A 20,689-nucleotide genomic window follows, 5' to 3' on the forward strand; every position below is an offset into this window, starting at 1 on the left:
GACACACAAGGAAGGGTATGCATGAGCAACTGTGTACCAGCCACTTGCACAGCTCTGCCTCAGCCACACATGTGGCTCTCAGTCTCTACAGCAAGAGGCCTTGACAGCCGGGGTGGGTGGGCCCCCTCCCTGCTGGCTGTCGTTTCTTCTGCCGGGGGGCCGGGCCTCTATTCTGCTCCACCTGGCTGTCACCGGCTGACGCTGCTCTGCTACCCCCTGGGCCCTGCTGCTCCCTGTAGGCGAACCTCACCAAATCTCAGAATGAGTTCAAGATTGTGCTGAAGGAGCTGGAGGATTCTCTCCTGGCTCGGCTGTCGGCTGCGTCGGGGAACTTTCTGGGAGACACCGCCTTGGTGGAAAACCTGGAGACCACCAAGCACACAGCCAATGAGATTGAAGAGAAGGTAGGCCCAACCCTGTGGAAGGCTTGGCAGCCCACAGCATGGGTACACCTGGGCGCCAGTAACAGTTTTTTGTGACTTTCAACAAAGTTGAAATGAGGAATTACGTAGGCCAGGTTGGCCTGTGGGTAATTTCTGTGGGGGACAGCCCAGCCCACTGTGGGTAGCTCCATTCCCTAGGTAGGGATTCCCAAAGAATCAAAAGCGAGGAAAAAGCTAGCTGAGCATTTGCACAAACGAGCAAGAACTCGCCTCTCTCCTGGCTCTTGACTTTGGGTGTGATGTTCTAAGTTCCTGCCTTGAGTTCCCACAGTAATAGGCTGCAGCCTGGAGCTGAGCCAAACAAACTCCCTCCTCCTGCTAGGTTACCTTGGTCAGGATATTCCAGCGCAGCAGCAGACAGGGAGAGTTGGCATCTCACTGTCTGAAGGCCTTCTAGGGGATTTGGGAGGAATGAAGGCCTGGGACAGGGGGCCCCCGTATGAGTGCATTGCCCCTTTTGTCTGTCCTGAGGTCCAAGAGGCAAAGATCACGGAAGCCAAGATCAACGAGGCACGAGAGAACTATCGCCCAGCGGCAGAACGGGCCTCCCTGCTCTACTTCATCCTGAATGACCTCAACAAGATCAACCCCATCTACCAGTTCTCCCTTAAGGTCAGCGAGGCGAGGGGCGCCGGGCGGGTGGTCCAGCCGGGGTCATGAGGGAGCTCACAGGATGTGAGGAAGAGGCCCATCACCGTGATGGGGGGGGTACGGCCCTCTACCCCCCTTTCCCTGGTGCCCCGGGGAGTTACCCAGAAGCTGCCAGTGGCCCCCCACGTTCACACTGGCCGCTCCCCAGGCCTTCAACGTGGTGTTTGAGAAAGCCATCCAGAAGACGGCGCCTGCCGACGAGGTGAAGCAGCGTGTGGTGAACCTCACGGACGAGATCACCTACTCTGTGTACATGTACACGGCGCGTGGGCTCTTCGAACGGGACAAGCTCATCTTCCTGGCTCAGGTCACCTTCCAGGTAGCGCGCTGCCTTTCTGCTCATACTGCAGCCTGTGGGCCTGCACTGGGGAGCCCCAGGCTCTCGGGGACCCCTGTCGCGGTCTGATGAACATGCCAGCTCGGCACTGCAGTGCAGCCTGGGAGGGCATTTGCTAACGTGTGCCGGCAGTCATGCCAGAAGTACTGAAAGGTTGGCATGGTGTTCCCTTGGCTCTACAGCCGGTCTCAGCAAGGCACTCAGGAGGCTGAGGCAGGAGGAGCATAGAGCCCAGGGGCGTCAACAAAGGTGTCAGGAAGGAAGGAAGGGGAAAGGAAAGAAGGACACATAGACAGATGGACAGTGGCCTCTGTCCCTTCTGAAAGCACTGCCCAAGGTGACCGAGCTTTACGTGTCCTGGTTCTGGAAACTGGGAAGACCAAGGTCTAGATCAGGATCCTCACGTGGGCCAGTTGAGATGGTACACCCCTTTAATTCCAGCACGCAGTGGGCAGAAGCAGGCAGAGTGCTGAGTTCAAGGCCAGCCTGGTCTAAGTGAGCTCCAGGTTAGCCAGGGCTATACAGTGGGAGCCTGTCTCAGCCCATCCTCCTACCCCACTACACCCCTCCCACACACACACACACTCCAGTGCAGGCTGCTTGTGCAGTACACACGACTGCCACCTCCAATACATGTGTGTGCAGCCTGGAACCGCTGCGGTGGACGGGCTTTCCTTTCAGGTTCGTGGGAACGTTCTGGATCTAAACTGCACTGCAGCCCCTCATGAGTGGCTGATGCCACTGGGCCGTGCACTTTACTGTGATTAGCACACGCGCTTTACGTAGGTTCCTCCCTGATTTCAAACACAGAACCGAAGAGCACCTGTCTCTCACGCCCCCTCAACCCCCAGGTCCTCTCCACGAAGAAGGAGCTGAACCCGTCTGAGCTGGACTTTCTCTTAAGGTTCCCCTTCAAGGCCGGCGTCATGTCACCCGTGGACTTCCTGCAGCACCAGAGCTGGGGGGGGATCAAGGTGGGTCCTCACGGTCAGCATCAGACCCTTGCGACCAGTGCTGAGGGCTGTGCCCCACGGCGGGTGAGGGGCCGGAAGAGGGCGGAAGCCAGGATCACGGCAGCTCACAGACAGCCCTGCGCTTGCACTGTCCTGGGTCTCCACTGACCTGCTCAGGCCCAGGAGGGTGGCAACGACAGGGACCTGCAACCAGTCCCAGGCCACCCCGTGCCTCGCCCCATTCTGGGTCTGGTCACGGCCAACAGACCTTGGGTCCCAGGTTCCAAGCTGCAATCCAAACTGACCGGAGGAAGGCGCGGCCTGACGCAAGACAGCCCTGACAGCACCCTCCTTGGAGGGAGAGGGACAGACGAGTCCCCAGGCCACATGCCCCACAGAAGCTTGGGCCGCAGCTGATGGGAAGAACAGCCTTGATCTTAACAACAGGCCAACCCCCCCCCCAGAGCGCCCAGCTTCCGGACGCCTCTCCCCAGGCCCCCACTAAGGGCCACCAGGTAAGGGGCCCACTGACCTAGGACACGCCTGTGATCACTGCACCGCCACATCTGCCTTAGGCCCTGGCGGAGATGGATGAGTTCAAAAACCTGGACAATGACATCGAGGGCTCCGCCAAGCGGTGGAAGAAGCTGGTGGAGTCGGAAGCCCCGGAGAAGGAGATCTTCCCCAAGGAGTGGAAGAACAAGACGGCGCTGCAGAAGCTGTGCATGGTGCGCTGCATGAGGCCGGACCGCATGACCTACGCCGTCAAGTAAGCAGCCCGGGCCCCGCCTTCCCCTCCGACCTCAGTCCACAGAGGACAGGGCTGAGCCAGGGGCGCCCTCTGCTGGCACGGCCGCTGGTGGGGTGCTCGGGCCTCGAGAGCCAGAGATGTGGTCGCAGGCAGCCCTGACTGACCCTGAACTCGAACTCATCATGTTGCCAAAAACTCTAAACTTTGATCCTCCTGTCTGCCTGCGGAGCTAGGGCTACGGGTGTGCACACCCAGTTTTATGTGGTGCTGAGGACTGAACCCCAGGCCTTGTACATGCTTGGCAAGCACTTGACTGTCTGACCATCATTCTCAGCCCTGATCCCGGGTTCTTGCTGACTGTTGGTGTCTCGGGATGTGATATCGGCTGACGCTGGCTGACTCTGGCCCTGCTGGGCTATGTAGGGAAATACCCCGTGACACAGGTGGGGGAGCAGAGTTTCCCACACCAGGCACTAGGGTTGAAAGCATAGTCCTCCCTAGCCACACAGACAGGGTCCCTTACAGGGTGTTTGGGGAAGGAAAAAGAAAGGCCATCAGCACTGGGAAACTTTCCATGCCTCAATATAGTGTTGCCTGGACACCAATAATAAAGGAGGAGCTATAATTTTAAGACCTGAGCCCTCCCGGGTGGGGGGTAGATGAAGGAAGGGAGGAACTTAGCGCGGACCCCACACCTGGGCTCAGGGTGGATGGGCTGACTTCTGCCCTCTCCATCGATCCATGCAGCCAGCACACAGGCGGGTTTCCTCAAAGCCAGGCACACCCCCACAGAACTCCCCTCTGACAAAGATGGGCTCTCACACAAGCATGCTCACTATTCGAGGACTTTTTCTGTTTTGTTTTTCTCAGCTGGAAAAGAACAGGGCCAGGACTGGTGGGGAAGAAGGGGACAGTGAAAGACTACATGTCTATGGCTGAGCTAGGGGGAGTGAGAGAAGAGTCCCGACATAGTGAGGGGTGTTGGGCAGGCAACGCTGCCTGACCGTCTTAAATGGGCAGTGAGACCCCCCAGAGCCAGCCCCCCGCCCGGGCATACAGCCGTGGTCCTGCTTTCACAGCTGCTGGGCAGGGGCACCTCACCAGCTTGGGAGACTTACAGCATTAGCCACTCATGACGAAGGGAAACGTGCAGACATTGAGACACAAAGGTCACCCCAACCGCTGGACCACACGAGAGGCCCACCCAAGGGACCTGGAACTCTGGGGCCGGGTTAGAAAGATGGGTCCAGCAGCTCCGAAGTGGCCTTCCAGGCAGCGCCTGCTCCTCCCTCCAACATCCCGCATGGACCCCATAGGCATTTCACATCAAGGGCGGCAACCTTCACACCAGTCCCTGGCCCCCTGGGATTGAGGGAGGAGCACGCTGCTGGGTGGGCAACGCCGAGGAAGGCAAGGTGGGGCTTCGGGTCAATCCCCAGCACTGTGTGCCTAACACACAGGTCCCTGCAATCCCAGCACTTGGAGATGGAAGCAGGAGGGCCATTGACCCATTCATTGATTAAAAACTTAAAAGGCAAGATGCCACTTCCCCCCCTCAATTTCTTCAGAGGACGTTCACCCACCCGGGCCAAAGGCACCCGCACAGCCCTGTCCCTGTCCCAAGCAGGGCCCGGCTGCCTGCGGCCCCACAGAACGTGTTCCCCTCAGGAATTTTGTGGAAGAGAAGATGGGCAATAAGTTTGTAGAAGGCCGGAGCGTGGAATTCTCCAAGTCCTACGAGGAGAGCAGCCCCTCCACACCAATCTTCTTCATCCTGTCCCCCGGGGTGGACCCCCTCAAAGACGTGGAGGCCCTGGGTAAGCACAGCTGCAGAAATGGGCCCTCAGAAATGCAATTCAGAACCACAGAGAGGGACCTCGACCTCCCATGGGCACTGCTAGATCAAAGCCAGACTAGCAAGGGGCGCTGGGGCAGAGGAACAAGCCTGCCAGTGAGAACGAGGAGGGGGCAGAAGGGAGGTCCCTCTGTGCAGTCACGACAGCGCCCGAGACTGGGCCTGTCCCTAACGGCTTAGAAAGCAGGTCTGCCAACAAGCCTCGCGCTGGCTGGTTTTATGTCAACTGACACAAACTAAGCCATTGGGAAGAGGGACCCTCAACTGAGAAGCTGCTTCCCCAAGACTGGCCCGTGGACAGCCTTTGAGGCATTTTCACGGCTGGTGACTGACCCGGGAGGGGCCAGGCCACTGCGGCTGGTGGTCCTGGGTGCTGTAAGAAAGCAGACTGAGCAGGCCAGGGAACAGCACCCCTCTGTGGCCTCGGCTTCGGCTCCCGCCTCCGCCTCCAGGCTCCTGTGTTGAGCCCTGACTTCCCTCACAGCGGGCTGTCATTGGGATGTGTAAATGGAATGAACCCTTCCTCCCCAAGATGCCTTGGGTCATAGTGTGACAGGCAGCAACAGAAACCCCGGCTAAGACACCTCCCACCTGTTCTCTCCCAACACCCGAAAACTACAAACAGCCCTGGCCGGCTTACTTAGATCATTGCTGGGACAAAACAAAACAAAAAACTTGAAAAAGGTTAACTCGAGAAGGGTTATCTGGGCACAGGCTGAGGGCTCAGTCTGTCGTGGAGGGGAGGGCAGTGGCAGGGCCTGAGGCGGCTGGCGACACTGTACCTGCAGTCAGGTGCTCAGTTCAGGTCTCCTTCCTGATGCTGGGACCCTTTAACACAGTTTCTCACGTTGCGGTGACCCCAACCATAACTTCTTTGTCGCTAATTCATAACTGTAATTTTCCTACTGTTATGAATCGTAATATAAATATCTGTGTTTTACGGTGGTCTTAGGTAACCCGTGAAAAGGTTGTTCCACCCCCAAAGGGGTTGTGACCCACAGGTTGAGAACCACCATCTTTGTTATTCAGCCTTAGACACCAGGCCATAGGCGTGGGACAACTCACACTCAGGCCATTCCTCCTTTTTTGAAACACCCTCACAGACATATCTAGTAGGGAGTTTCCGAGATGAATCTATACCCAGTCGTGTTGGCAATCAAAATTGCAAACACACACGCGCACACACGCACACACACGCGCACACACTGGATTAAGACAGTGCAACAAGAGCTTGCAATTACTCCACTAACAACCAAGTCCATGCTACCTCCTGGATGAAACTCAAAAGCACAGAGCTCACGAAGGTCTCAGAGCGTGTAAGCCCATTACCATGAAATGTCCGTGACAGGCCGATCCACAGGGTTGGAGAGCAGAGGGCAGTTGTCAGGCAGGGGGCGTGAGACGGCACCACGGTTCAAGGTCACGAGGTATTCTGGGATGGTGATGGTGCTGCCACAGCTGCACGGTGTGGCCGGGTTCCCGACCGTCACTGGGCCCCACCTTTCCAGATGGCTGAAGCATGGTCGTGTTCCGGGATGTGTTTTCCCCACAATAAACAAGAAGGCAAGCATGTGATGTTCCCGGTATGGAACGAAGGGCCTGAACCACTGCTCTGAATCACCCTGTACTTTTCCTGTTTTTCCCCTCTTTAGGGAAAAAACTGGGATTTACCATTGACAATGGGAAACTCCATAACGTGTCCCTGGGGCAAGGACAAGAGGTGGTGGCCGAGAATGCCCTGGACGTGGCTGCCGAGAAGGGACACTGGGTCATTCTGCAGGTGAGGGCTGCTCGGCCTCCATGGCCGTGTCACTGGGGATGGGGCAGAGCCTTGGTGGGGCACCATACCTCCGCCCTTGTGGCTGGGGGTTGGGGGTTCTGGGGACCACAGTGTCTGTGCTGTGAGCCCACGGGGACAAACAAAGCTCATCGCAAGGCTAACTAGCAGGGTGGGGTAGGGCTGCCACCTTAGCGGGCGGGCGCAGCAGGGTCCATCCGGGCCTGAGGCAAGGCTCCTTTGCTACAGAACATTCACCTGGTGGCAAGATGGCTAGGCACCCTGGACAAGAAGGTGGAGCGCTACAGCTCGGGCAGCCATGAGGACTACCGGGTGTTCATCAGCGCTGAGCCCGCCCCGACCCCCGAGGCACACATCATCCCCCAGGGCATCCTGGAAAACGCCATCAAAATCACCAACGAGCCACCCACGGGCATGTACGCCAACCTGCACAAGGCCCTGGACCTTTTCACTCAGGTAGGTGGGGTGAGACCGGGTGGCTCCCCACGGCCAGGCAAAGCTGGAAACACAGGCCCAGAAAGCTAAGGCTGACTGAGTTCCAGAGTTCCTCCGTGCTGGCCGCCCATCCACGCCACACCAGCACACCCGCACGCTCACGTCAAGTATGTCCCTGTGGCTGGACAAACTTACCAGCCACCAACGCCACACACGTGGCATGGCCTCTGATCAGCTTCTGGACCCCGTCGGCTGGCAGGGTGCCCATCATTGCTGTGGCTCCAGAGGCCCTGTCCCATCCTGGGTCACAGTACTCCGACCCCTGACCCCACCCTCAGGCATATAGCCTCTGCACACAGGGCTCCTCTGAGCCAGCCTCTCAGCCCCTCAGCTCTGTGGGCCTGCAACCCTGTCATCCCTGTGGCCACTGCTCCCACAAGCCCCCAGCACTCTCCTCCCCTAACCAGCCTGTGCTGGGAGCACACGATCCTTCTCCAGGCTGTGACCCGGGCTGTGGCCATCTGGCGGGGGTGTGGGAGCACACAGGGCGGGGGCGGGGCGGCCCTGCTCGGGTTAGGGGTGAACGCTGTAGGGCGCTTCGTTCTTACTCTTGCACAAGCCTGGGTGGCAGGTGGGCAGAGCCGGGCGCCCTGCACCTCCAGCCAGCTGCAGCCTCCCAGCTCCTGGAGCCCGTGCACGGCCAGCTCCTTTCATGAACAGCACGCTAAAGCTGTTTATAACCGTAGAGGGAGGCCAGCGAGCTGGCTTGGCAGGCAGGGGTGCTTCCCCCCAATCCTGGTAACAAAGCATGCAGCGTGCAGAGAACTGACTGACCCATGCACTCCCGTGCAGGTAAGCATGTATGCGCACATGCCCACATACCCCACGCCACATGGACTCACAGTAAATTGGGTTTGAATATATTTTAAGGATGGGTATGCACGCCTGTAACCTCAGCACCCGAAAGTCCTGAGGGGATCAAGTTCCAGCTGGGCCCGAGCTGCGTGGCAAGACCCAGGGGCAAAAATAAGTACATAAAAAGCGTGTCATATAGGAAACATGCAAGCCAGGAGCACGGCTGTGTAGATTTCCGGGGAAATAAGCTTCCATCCCCCTCTCTGGGCCCTCAATGGGCGGCCCATGGCTGCAGCTGCCGTGAGGGTCAGCCAATGGTGTTAGCAGAGACAGAGCTGAGCATCTCCGTGGACTCGCCCCTCCTGACCCATCTCATCCGCCTGCAGGACACCCTGGAGATGTGCACCAAGGAGATCGAGTTCAAGTGCATCCTCTTCGCCCTGTGCTACTTCCACGCCGTTGTGGCTGAGAGGCGCAAGTTTGGCGCCCAGGGCTGGAACCGCTCCTACCCCTTCAACAACGGGGACCTGACCATCTCCATCAACGTGCTCTACAATTACCTGGAGGCCAACTCCAAGGTGAGGGCGGGGCTGAGAGCCCACAACAACCCAGCACGGGGCAGGACCGCTGCTTCCTTTCCTCGGGGCTGCTTCTAGACCGGCCTCGGCCTCGCCAGTTCCTGGCTTCATCACCAGACAACTGGAAAAGGCGCACACGGATGGGAGGGTGGCAAAGCCAGTATATGCAGAAGCGAAAGCGGCTGTGAGCTCCGAGAATCAGAGTGCCCGTGGGCCCCCAGCCTTTGTCCAGGCCTTCCTTTATGCCATGTAGAAAGGGAGGAACTTGCTAAGGGCAGAGTAAGAACGCGTCTCCATTTTGGTGGCCAGGTTAGGTCATGTGCTTCTCTAGCACACCCGTTCTTCCCCGTGATGCATCTTGCTTGAACTATACACAGGCCCAGCCATGCACAGGAGTAAAATGGTGGAGGGCTGGAGAGATGGCTCAGGGGTTAAAAGCACTTGCTGCTCTTTCAGAGGATCCAAGTTCAGTTCCCAGCACTCATAACAGTGAGGCTCACGGGTCACCTGTGCTGGGCGATCTATACACACACACACACACACACACACCCCCTCACCCCTGCAGCTGCAGCTCCCATCTTGAGAACCTCATCCCCAGAAACTCCAGGGCTTCCCAGGCTACAGGTCCGCCAGTGTCTAGAGTCAGATCCAGGTTTGGGGAAGGAGATCCCCAAAGATCCCTGAGAGAGACAGGGTGCTTCTTTGGGTTCTTACAACTAATGGGAATAAACTCAGCAAACATGCAAGGGGCTGCAGGTGGCAGGCAGGTGTTGATGTCAGGTGGGTGTGCAGGTGTACATCCATAATCCTAGTGCTCAAAAGGCTGAGGCGGGAGGATTTCCAGTTTGAGAATAGCATGGGTGACCTTTTCTTAAAAACAACAACAAAAAACTAGGGCTGTGGCTGAGTGGTCAGATGTTTGCCTGACATAAACAGGACCCTGGATGCCAACCTCCAGAAACTCTGGCAGGCAGGTATAGGGGTCTGACTGTCCACCAGCAGGGGCTAGTCTGGGTGAAAACTGGGGAACTTGTGACCTGGTTTGGGAGGAGACTGTGGAGTCTGAACACTCTGCTGTCTGCTGAACAGCAGCCCCTCTGTAAGTGCAGATATCCAATTGGGTCTGGTGGCCCCATACATCCTTAAGTCCCGGGGCTTGGCCACTCAGAAGCCAGATCTAGCGGCCACCCCACCTCCCATGGCTAACAGAGCTTGCCACCACAGAAGCGGACTCAGGCTCAGCACCCTCTCCAGAAAAGACCAGAGGGCCATGCATACTGAGGACTTCTCTACTTCACTCTTGGCCTGCATTTCAACAGCAACAGAGACTGTGGGTCCCAAGAGAACAAGGCCCCGAACTTCTTCCCACAGGCTAAGAGGCCAAGGGCAGCAAGCCATGCAAGATGTGTGGCAGCCGTGAACTTGACCTGCAGAGAACATGGCAGGGCAGCCCAGCCCAGCCCAGGACCGCTCCAGGGTGATGAGCCATACTGAGCCAATGGGGAGAGGGTGTGAGTGTCTGCTTACAGACTGGGCTATCTCAGGCGAGCCACTCAGCCCCTGAGCCGGTGTCTTCACTGAGGCCCAGCAGCTTACATCCAAACCCCAGGGTCAGATGAGGTCAAACGGAAGTCAGCCCGGATCGCATGTGTCTCAGGAGCGTCTCCTACTCACCACCCCCTTAAAGGAAGCTCAGTAAATGGCATGGTGTTGCTTGCCTGTGATCCCAGCACTCGGGAGAGGCACCAGGAAGAGGACCTGCAGTGCAAGGTCGTCTCTAGCTACACCTCAAGTCCAAGGTTGGCATGGGGTACATGAGACCAGAGAGAGAGAGGAGAGGGAATGAATGGTCAAATGCAAGAGAAACAACACGAAGCCCAGGGTCAGGAGAGGAGGACACTCCCTGTGGGCAGCCAAAGGGATCTGGCCTGAGTCTCGGGGGCCCCCACACTCCCTCAATGCACAGGTCAGGCCTGACACTGAGCAGTCTCCAGCGACAATGGCAGTCACCATCTAATACAGCCGTCCTCACAAAATCCTTGCCAGCATCCCTCTGAGGACCATTCAAGTGATTAGGCGTCTGGAAGAACCCATCCCATCTCCCCTGCCTAGGAGGCCACCACAGAGCTTCCTTGACGGAGACTGGGCAAGAAGACGCTGCCTAGACCATGGTCAAGGCAGCCAGCCCAGGCATGGTTCGTTGTCCTGGTGACACCCCCAGCGTGGCTGCAGCAGGAACGCAGACTGGGGAGATGTCACTGCCTTTATGGACAGAGCCCTCCCCGTGGGCAATGAGACCATCCTGGCTCCATTTCACCCATGACACTCCAAGGAAATGCAAACATGAGGTGCCAGGAGAGGGGTGGTCCCGCCATGCATACGCGCACACACGCACACCAATTCCGACCTGCTGAGAAGAACATGGCATCCCACAGTGACAGGCACGCCCTGACAAGCATGGAGTTCTGCCCAGCCCGCGCTGGCCGACCTTCCTCCATCCGAGCTCAAGGCTGGGGAAGTCCTGGACTCTCCCCCTCAGTACACAGGTCACGTCCGACGCTGAGCAACTTCTGCTGGTAATGTCTCCGGTAGTCACCACCTCGTCCCTCATCCCTGCCCTGTGCAGCAGGTGGGGGACCCACCCCCTCTCTCTGGTGACCAGTCTCTGAGCCCAGCTGCTGAGAAAAATGAGAAGACCAGAAAAGAAAACTTGGCTGAGGGCTGGAGAGGCAGCCAGGGGTCAAGAAGACCAGGGTTCGATCCCAGCACCCACATGGTGGCTCACAACTCTAACTCCAGTTCCAGGGGCCCCAATATCCTCTTCCGGCCTCCACGGCACCAGGCATACATGTGATGCACAGACTTAGATTCGGTTACAGCAACATCCACCCACACATATTTGTAAAAATAGTTTTAAAACAAAACAAGACAAAAACCTCTGAGGTTAGAAAATGGCAAAATACAGGTCTTGAGAGATGGCTCAGGGGCTGAAGATCTGATTGTCCAAGTGTGAGAACTGGAGTTCAGACCCCAGCACCCACCTAAAGCCACAGTGGCATATACCTGTAATCTCAGCACTCCTCCAGAGAAACAGGATCGCCCCAGAAATTCAGGTCAGTTACGCTGGGGCACACAACAGAGAGATCGCGTCTCAAACAAGGTAGTCGGTGAGGACCGATACCGGTGGTTGACCTCTGACCTCCACCTGCGTGCCACTGCACATACTGGCCCTCACACAAGCTTACACACGTGCACACAGCACACACACATCTCTCGCATACACAAGACTCCTTGAAATGAGACTTCAGAGCAGCAGGTGTTTTGACTGAAAGTTCACACTGGCCAGTTTCACTGAAATGCCACCAAAAGCTCTCAGGCCAGGCGCTGTGGTGGGTGCAGAAATGGCGGCCATTATCTCAGGGAAAAGGCACACGCGTCCAAGCTGCAGCTGGCAAAGTGAACATGGCCGGCCCAGCGGTGCTCACACAGCAGCCCCGAGAGTTAGGCTGAACAGGTGCCAGGTCCACAGGCTCAACCAAACAAAAAGAGACTCAGGAACAAGACTCACCTGCACAGGCCAGGGAGCCTCCAACATTTTGTGAAGAAGTGGCTGCCAGAAAAGGGCAGTGTGCAGAAGCAGTCCCCTCCCCCACCTGGGAGGGCTGGGAACGGGCCACATGCTGTAGCTTTGTAGATAAAGGGACATGTGAACCAGGCTTTGAAAGACTGTGTGTGTCTCGGCCAGTGACCCTAGGACAAGGGCGAGGGACACCACAGAAGAAGGGCAACAAGGAGAGATAGGGTGGGAGTCCGCCTGACCCAATGGGGGAGCCAGTGCCAGGCTGTGTGGATGTGCGGGCACATCTGCTCTGGAAGCCCCAGGAAGGCAAGGTTCTGGCTGGATTTTCCTGAGTCCCAGCTCCCACAGAGGCCTGCAAGGCTCTACAAGGGAGAGCTCCTGGCAGTTAATATACTATATAAATATTTATATATAATATATAATTTATATATGTTTTATATATATATATACACACACACACACACACACACACACACACACACACATACGTATGTGTATATATACAATAGCGACTAAGAGAGGCCAAGCCAGTTGAGATGGGTCAGGAGACCCTGGGCCGTGTTAGAGACACAACTGACTTTTAGCCAAAGTTGGGGCCAGCACCAACTCTCTCAGGGGCCGAAGCCAACTGCTGTGTGGCGTGTAGACAGGTGGTTAGGGCAGACAGAGGCCGTGGCGCCCAGGGCACCAGCAGAAGAGCCCCCAGGATGTCCCTATGAGGGAGGAAATGACGGTAGCCAGAGCAGAGAGTGTCGGAGGGGCTAGCCTCAGTCAGTCACTGCAGAGCAGGGGTGGAGCGGGGGCAGTCACAGGTGACCCTGGAACCCAGCAGCCCGGGAGCAGGCACTGCTGAGGGATCTGGCCTCATAGGCTAGAAGGGTGGGGGCGGGGCACTCCTGACACTGCTCCCCTTCCCAAGGTGCCCTGGGATGACCTCCGCTACCTTTTTGGGGAGATCATGTACGGAGGCCACATCACCGATGACTGGGACCGCCGGCTGTGCAGGACCTACCTGGGGGAGTACATCCGTGTGGAGATGCTGGAAGGGGAAGTGCAGCTGGCCCCCGGCTTTCAGATCCCCCCAAACCTGGACTATAAGGTAGGCAGAGGTGCCACTGCTTGGGGGGGGTGCAGGGAAGGAAGTCCCTCACATGTGACCAGATCAGCAGAGACCAATCCATCCTGACCACTCCCAAAGGGGCCCTATCAGACGCCAGGGTGTCGATGGGGTGACAAGAGTGCTTAGCATGCACGAGGCCCTGGGTTCCAACACAGCAGAAACCTGTCGTGGTGGCCGACACACTGGGGAGGGCTGACCTAGGAGCCCAAGGTGGTAGAGTACGAGGGAGGTGCCGCTAAGAAACGCCTAGAAGCCAGCGGGCGCCAGCGGCTCCATTACAAACCGCCTTTCGCAGGGCTACCATGAGTACATCGATGAGAACCTTCCCCCCGAGAGTCCTTACCTGTACGGCCTGCACCCCAACGCGGAGATCGGCTTCCTGACGGTCACCTCGGAGAAGCTGTTCCGCACGGTCCTGGAAATGCAGCCCAAGGAGACAGACTCGGGAGCGGGCACGGGGGTGTCCCGAGAGGAAAAGGTAGGGCCTGTCCATGCCCCCGGCAACAGGGACGGGCAGGGCCTGCAGCAGAGGGTGGCACGCTGCAGCCAACTCAGCCATGGCTGGGGACGGCGCCTGGGTGGCTTCTGAGTCAGGCACTCTGTCCCCTGCCTTGGGAACTAAACTCTGGGATCAAGGTGTGGTCTACAACTGGTCCTAGGCGTCACTGGCCTAGCACTTTGGGCACAGAACTCTGGGGCACAGCAGAGTGCTCCCTAGGACAAGGAGCTCAGAGGACAGCCTGGGCACAGACCGTCAGAGGCTGCCTATGAGAGCATGTGGGGGCTCTTTTGCCCGGCTTGCCTCGGCACCCGAGGCTCTAGCACCTTTCCCACTTCCTCACATGGTGGAAAAGCTCTGCCACGCATCAGCTAAACTTGGTGCTCAGCGGTAAACAGGCCAAAGTGGAGTTAAAAGGCCAACAGCGGAGTGGGTCTGGAACTTCTACCAACCTCGCAATTGAAACCAGAAATCTGCTCCTGAGACAGGTGTAGCACACACACCTGTAATCTCAAGTTCAGCGTCAGTCTGGGTGGCATGGTATGACGTTCCAGGTTGGACTGAGAAAAAAAAGGTCTACTGTTGGATGGTGGGGGTGACCACTGTGTGTCACTCCCTTTATGGGGGAGGGCAGTGATAGTAGAGTTCCCACAGAGGGCTAAATGAGTCCCGTGCCCGCACCCGACGGGCAGGAAGGGGGGGCATTCCTGCTGGAGGCACCAGGCTGCCAGGCCTGATGCGCTCCTGGCTCTGGCAGGCGTGGCTGCTCCCTACAGCTGCACTCCTCTTCCCTAAGCCTCGGCCTGTGAGCTATGACTTCAGGTTTGAGCAGCCCCTCCCCGCCCCTGACGCTGTTGGGGATGCCGTCTGGGTTGGGGGGCACTGCCATCACGGACTCGCCCGGCACTGGCTTCCAGGTGAAGGCCGTGCTGGATGACATCCTTGAGAAGATTCCGGAGACCTTCAACATGACAGAGATCATGGCGAAAGCTGCTGAGAAGACTCCCTACGTGGTCGTTGCCTTCCAAGAATGTGAAAGGATGAACATCCTCACCAACGAGATGCGGCGCTCACTCAAGGAGCTGAACCTTGGACTGAAGGTTAAAAACCCTGGGCCGCCCGGGGCGGGGGCTCATGCCAACGGGCCGGTCTGCAGAGGGACAGCGCTGTGTGACTGTCCGACCCTCATCTGAGGCCCTCCTTCCCCGGTCTGAAATCCTGCACCCTCCCACGAAGGCCACAGAGGTTGGCTACTGCCTGGCCATGACCTCTGGAGGCGCCACCATGCAGATAACTCGGGACACACAGCAGAGGGCTCTTCCCCACGCTGACCACATCCAAACTCCAGAATGTGACCGTGTCCCTTAGGGTGAGCTGACCATCACAACAGACATGGAAGACCTGTCCACAGCTCTGTTCTACGACACTGTGCCTGACATGTGGGTGGCCCGGGCCTACCCCTCCATGATGGGCTTGGCAGCCTGGTACGCCGACCTGCTGCTACGGATCAGGGTAAGTTGCAGGGCCCTAGGCCCTCCAGGAACCTGTGTGCCACACCTTCAGTGGCGGTGGCTGGTGGGGCCTCTGAGAAGTGGGAAGGCCTGGGCTAGCCCTTCAGAGGTCTGCTTAAGTGGGCATGACTTCCCAAGGGGGGAAACGGCAGAAGCTCAGGGGAGTCCCTCAGGAAGCCTATCTATACAGCAAACACAAAGCCTGCTTCTGGGCCCCGGGTTCCTGCCCAGGCTTGAGCCATCCCCTCACAGAATGCTGTAGGCTCTTGTGTGAGGCCAGCCACAGCCAAGACCCCTCCCCGTCCCTAGTCTGCACCCTCAGCGGTTCCTGTTTCATTCTAGGAGCTCGAAGCCTGGACAACAGACTTCGTCCTGCCCACCACTGTGTGGCTGGCTGGGTTCTTCAACCCACAGTCGTTTCTCACTGCCATCATGCAGTCCATGGCCAGGAAAAACGAGTGGCCCCTGGACAAGATGTGTCTGTCTGTGGAGGTGACCAAGAAGAACCGGGAGGACATGACGGCTCCTCCCCGAGAGGGCTCCTACGTGTACGGCCTCTTCATGGAAGGTAACACCTTCTGTCTGGGAAGGGTCAGGAGCCACTACCACCACACTGCCGAGGAGGCAGGGTGGGCTTAGAGCCACACCGAGCCCTACCAGGGACTGGCGGGAGGAGGCTGGGAGGACTGCTGGGATTCTGTGAGTGGGAAGTTCCCAGGCCAGTGAGAAAATCCCATCTCAAACAAAGCAAAACCTTCAGGATGTGGTGTGCAGGGTGTGGTAGAGCACACCCTTAACCCCAGCACTTGGGAGGCAGAGGCAGGTGGGTCTCTTGAGTTTGAGGCCAGTGCAGTCTACCAGGCGAGTTCCAGGACACCCAGGGCTACACAGAAAAATTGTCTCAAACTCCACCCCCTTCCAAAAATACCAAACCTCTACTCAGTCAGCAGAACGAGGAGTGCGGCAGCTCCAGGGCATGTGCGCTGACCCTCAGCCGGGACCCACCTCTGCCAGCACTCCTACTGAGGTTCCCCCAGGCAAAGGCTTCAAGGGGGAAGACTGGCCAGGCTGCCCACCGAGCCAGGACAGCAGGAGGGCCGAAGGGAAAGGTACCCGTTAGAAGCCACTTTCCAGCCAGGCAGAAGCATAAGAAGGCTGTTTTCTCGGAATCACTCCAGCCAGTTCCACGTGTGCTATGTCCAAACAGACCTCCTGAGCTTCATGCCCCCTTTCCCCACATCAATTGAGACAATACAAAGCAGCCATTCTCCATGTTTATTGATTCGAATGCCACACAGGACACCACTGGATACATAGGATGAGGGGAGACAGCAGTTTGCTTAAGGACAAAGACAGATAACTTATTCCCTATGTACATGAGGGCAGACATTACACATGAAAGGTCAGGAAGGAGTATTGTTGGAGTCTTCAGCTGCGGTCAGTGTCTCTGCCACTGACATTTAGAAGGCCGAGATGAAGCTCTGAAAAGATGCAGCCTCACAGCCACTATGGCATGCAGCATCACCTCCAAGTGCTCAGTGCATCCCTCTGTTTGGCACTCTTAGACCCTGGCACCTGGCCTGAAATCTTCAGGGCTCCCGGTTAGCTGGCCCGTCTCTGAAAAGATTGGGGAGGCCAGGCCTAGGCCTCCCTTATTTCACAGTCAGCACTCCAAACAGCAGGTTCAGCCTCCCTAACGCGCCCAGATACTCAGCTACATTGTCCCCACAGGAGCTCGCTGGGACACCCAGACCGGAGTTATTGCTGAAGCAAGGCTGAAGGATCTGACCCCAGTCATGCCCGTCATCTTCATCAAGGCCATTCCTGTGGACCGAATGGAGACCAAGAACATCTATGAATGTCCTGTGTACAAGACGCGCATCCGAGGACCCACCTATGTCTGGACTTTTAACCTGAAGACTAAAGAGAAGGCAGCCAAGTGGATCCTGGCAGCAGTGGCGCTGCTCCTGCAGGCGTAGCTGCTCCTGCAGCAGGCCCAGACTGCAGCCCGGCCCTGCTTGGGTCCTGGCAGGAAACGAGCCTTGACACTGTCACTTCTTAGAGAAAGTGCCAATTTTTTGACTTCTTAAAAACTGGACTAGGTGGAGGGCAGAGGTGGGTGAAACAGATTAAAACAATTGCAGTCACTGTGCCAGTCTGAGTCCGTTCGATGCCTGACGTCATCCAGGGCCTAACCCAGACAGCAGTGAAGCCTGATTCCCAACAGTTAGGAGCACGCATCCTGAGAAGCAACCACTGAACCTGACTTCCCGAGAGCCCATCAGGCTCATGCAAGCAGTAGGTACTGCACACAAAGCGCCTCAGCAAGCAAGCCTATCGTAACTTACGCCTTCCTCCCCAACCTCTGTCCCAGCACCGCAAAGAGCAAACCATGACACAGGTGCCACCCTTTCCCACTGAAGCCACTTCACAGACACAGTGAGGAGAGACTGTTGCCACATGGCTGTGCTCCGGGGTCAGGGGTTTCTCCTGCCTGCAGTGAGGCAAGCAGCACCCTCTTTCCGGGCCCATGCCTGGGATTCTTTTCTGTTCCACTCCCCCGACCCCTCGGCCCATACTCCACACCAACTGTGGGGTGCCTGCGAGGGCTACTCAGTGGTGTTTTCCCACCTGACACACACACCTGGGAGCCCAGCAGAGCCAGCAGCCCTCTTCATCCGGGAGGCACCTGCCCCAGGTTATCATGGGCAGATAGGTGGGCTGAAGCCTTGCTCACTGGCTGGCTGAGAAGTGTGTTTGCATGAGAACCATGAGCAGGAAAGAGAAGAAAGCCAGGCCTCACAGACTGGCGGCATTGACGGCCATGTAGCAGGATGGCCTGGCAGGAGGTGGGGAGGAAGACAAGAGGGTGATCGGAAGCAGCCAGCAAAGCCTGTAACTCCAGTAAAGGGGCTTTCTGAGGAACAAGGCCCCACTTTCCAGGTTTCTAAGACTTCGAGGTTGAAAGCGAAGGAGAAGAACCCTGCCAGGACGCTGTCCACACCAGCCTGTCTGATCTTCTGTGAAGTTACATGTCCCTGAAGGACAGTCACCTAAGGAAAGAGGTCCTGGTACCTGAGCCCCAACCAGGGACAGAGGGAACCTAACTAACCCTGGGAACCAAGGAAGGACAGGAGTTTCAAGAAACCCGAGCTGTGGGGAAGTGCCTCCCACTGGCCAGGAGGGGTCACTGCAGTCCCTCAGATTGCACAGCCAGACGCTCCCAGCACCTTATTCCGATCCCTCATAATAAAATGAGTTTCTCCAATTTTGCCTTTGAAGCCTGAAATAAACCAGTAATCCACATGTACAAATTGTGGGTAGCTGACAAAATTATCTCCAAACTTCCAAAAGGCCAAGCTACCTGTAGGGATCCGGAACAAAGTGCTAGAGTCAGAATTAGAGCCCAGATCTGGGAGAGCCTCCCAGGATTCCCAAAAGGCCTGAGCAGAGCAGAGGGCTACTTAGCCCAGCGCTGCTTCCTCTGCATGCAGAGAGTGCAGGAAGGCAAGTGCTGTGTAAGCCTCTGCAGACAGAAACCCAGTCAGTCCCTTGCCGTTCCTCTGCTGCTGTCAGGTGGCCTTGGGCCACTGTCCTGGCTAAGGCCAGGTGTTCCTGACTCTGGAACCCCACCTGCTACAGCCAAGTGGTGGTGGCAAGACGCCAGCCACAGATGTTTCGATCTTAACAGAAGTGCCAGCACTGCTGTGGGGCGCCCCCATGGCTGTTCTTTGCACAGCAGGCTGTACTGGCAGCAACTTCCAGGCTTCCTCCCAGAGACCCTGGGGAGCACAGGATTGTCGAGCAGGCTTCTGTTAGTACACAGGACGTGTGCTGAGGTGACCTGCTGCGAGTAGGTACCCCAAATGTGAACCAGCACATAGAAGCGAAAGACCTGACCAGGCGTGGTGGCGCAAGCCTTTAACCCAAGTAGCCAGTTGGATTTCTGTGAGTTCAAGGCCAGCCTGGTCTATAAAGAATGAGTTCTAGAGCAGCCAGGACTACACAGAGAAACCCTGCCTTGAAAATAACCAAAAACTCAGCACCAGCAGCTTTGGATCACATGTCAAACCAAAAACACTAAAATGAGCCAGGTACAGTGGCGCATGCTAGTAATCCCAGCACTTGAGGAGCTTAGGCAGAAGGATCACCATGAGTTCAAAGTCAGCCTGGGCTTATTTCACTGGGTTTATATCATCTGGTTAGGAATTAATCTGTATAAATTATTATGCTGGTTGGAGTCACCTCAAGGGAGAAATTGTGTGTACTTGAATGTGTGTCACCAGGACAGAGCGGTTGCTTGAGAGGGAGGTGGGGTGAGCGGCACATGGCTGATGCCTGAGAACTATTTCACTCTGAATATGTATGATATTGGTTTGGGTTTGTTGGGTTTTGTTTTTGTTTTTATTTTTTTGTTTGTTTTGGTTTTTTGAGATAAGGTTTCTCTGTATAATTTCCCTGGCTATCCTGAAACTCTGTAGACCAGGCTGGCCTCAATCCACTTGTCTCTGCCTTCCAAGTGCTGGGATTAAAGGTGTGTGCCTCCATGCCCAGATGATAAAAGGATTTTTGATAAATGATTTTTGCTAGGCCTGGTGATCCATGCCTTTAATCCCAGCACTTGGGAGGCAGGTGGATCTTTTGAGTTCCAGGCCAGCCTGGTCTGCAGACTGATTTCCAGGCCAGCCAAGGCTACACAGAGAAACCCTGTCTCAAAAAAACAAAACAAACAAATGAAGTGTTGGGCCAGGTGTGGTGGTGCAGCCCTTTAGTTCCAGCAGTCCTAGGCAGAGGCAGGTGGATCTCTGTGAGCTCCTGGCCAGCCAGGGCTAGTGAGACCTTGTCTCAAAGTAAATAAATAAAGTGAAAATGAAGAAGGAGCAGGAGAAGCAAGGAGCCAGAGACAGAGCCCTTGGCCCTCAAGGCTGCACCATGCATCCAGAGACCCCATGGCTCACAGCGGCCGGCACAGCAGGGCAGCTCAAGCACAGCTGCCACATGCTCCAGCGCTCAGGCTCCTGGGCAGGCGGCGTGGATCCAACAGCACACTAACCTGCTGCGTGTCGGAGACAGTCATCCACTGTGCTGTGCCCTGTTCCATCGCATACACGCATGAATGAACGCGCACACACACAACCACAGCTCCCTCTAGAACAGCCCTTCCACCCTTGCGTGCCGCCTCCCACAGGGCCACACCATGCTCAGCAGAGAGCAGGGAAGGAAAGAACCCCCACTGTGCCCTCACTCCAGGGCCCCCCTAGACACCTGAGCAGGGAGATCAGAAGGGGACAGGTGCTGCTGGCCACACTGCACGCAGGTGGCC

The 20,689-nt window shown here is 56.9% G+C and overlaps 2 protein-coding genes across 3 annotated transcripts in view; one reads left to right on the forward strand and one right to left on the reverse strand.

Moving 5' to 3' along the window:
* LOC110549932 (dynein axonemal heavy chain 17) overlaps window positions 1–18,634 on the forward strand; it is a 49,387-nt gene extending 30,753 nt beyond the window's left edge. The window contains 15 exon segments of the mRNA XM_021639429.2: window positions 240–404; window positions 915–1,055; window positions 1,243–1,413; window positions 2,283–2,405; window positions 2,960–3,153; window positions 4,804–4,952; window positions 6,643–6,770; window positions 7,017–7,244; window positions 8,465–8,656; window positions 13,156–13,335; window positions 13,652–13,834; window positions 14,773–14,955; window positions 15,224–15,367; window positions 15,709–15,934; window positions 17,098–18,634. Of these exon segments, the coding sequence (XP_021495104.2) occupies window positions 240–404; window positions 915–1,055; window positions 1,243–1,413; window positions 2,283–2,405; window positions 2,960–3,153; window positions 4,804–4,952; window positions 6,643–6,770; window positions 7,017–7,244; window positions 8,465–8,656; window positions 13,156–13,335; window positions 13,652–13,834; window positions 14,773–14,955; window positions 15,224–15,367; window positions 15,709–15,934; window positions 17,098–17,345 (2,655 nt within the window). The 3' untranslated portion in view covers window positions 17,346–18,634.
* Pgs1 (phosphatidylglycerophosphate synthase 1) overlaps window positions 17,057–20,689 on the reverse strand; it is a 36,681-nt gene continuing 33,048 nt past the window's right edge. Inside the window, exon 10 of one of the 2 annotated variants that reach the window (XM_021640078.2) lies at window positions 17,057–17,190. The gene's annotated coding sequence lies outside the window, so the exon portion shown is untranslated. The remainder of the gene's footprint in view (window positions 17,191–20,689) is intronic. The other variant, XM_060386310.1, reaches the window with a different exon arrangement.

This window comes from Meriones unguiculatus, chromosome 7, assembly GCF_030254825.1.
Source record: "Meriones unguiculatus strain TT.TT164.6M chromosome 7, Bangor_MerUng_6.1, whole genome shotgun sequence".
Lineage (NCBI taxonomy): Eukaryota > Metazoa > Chordata > Mammalia > Rodentia > Muridae > Meriones > Meriones unguiculatus.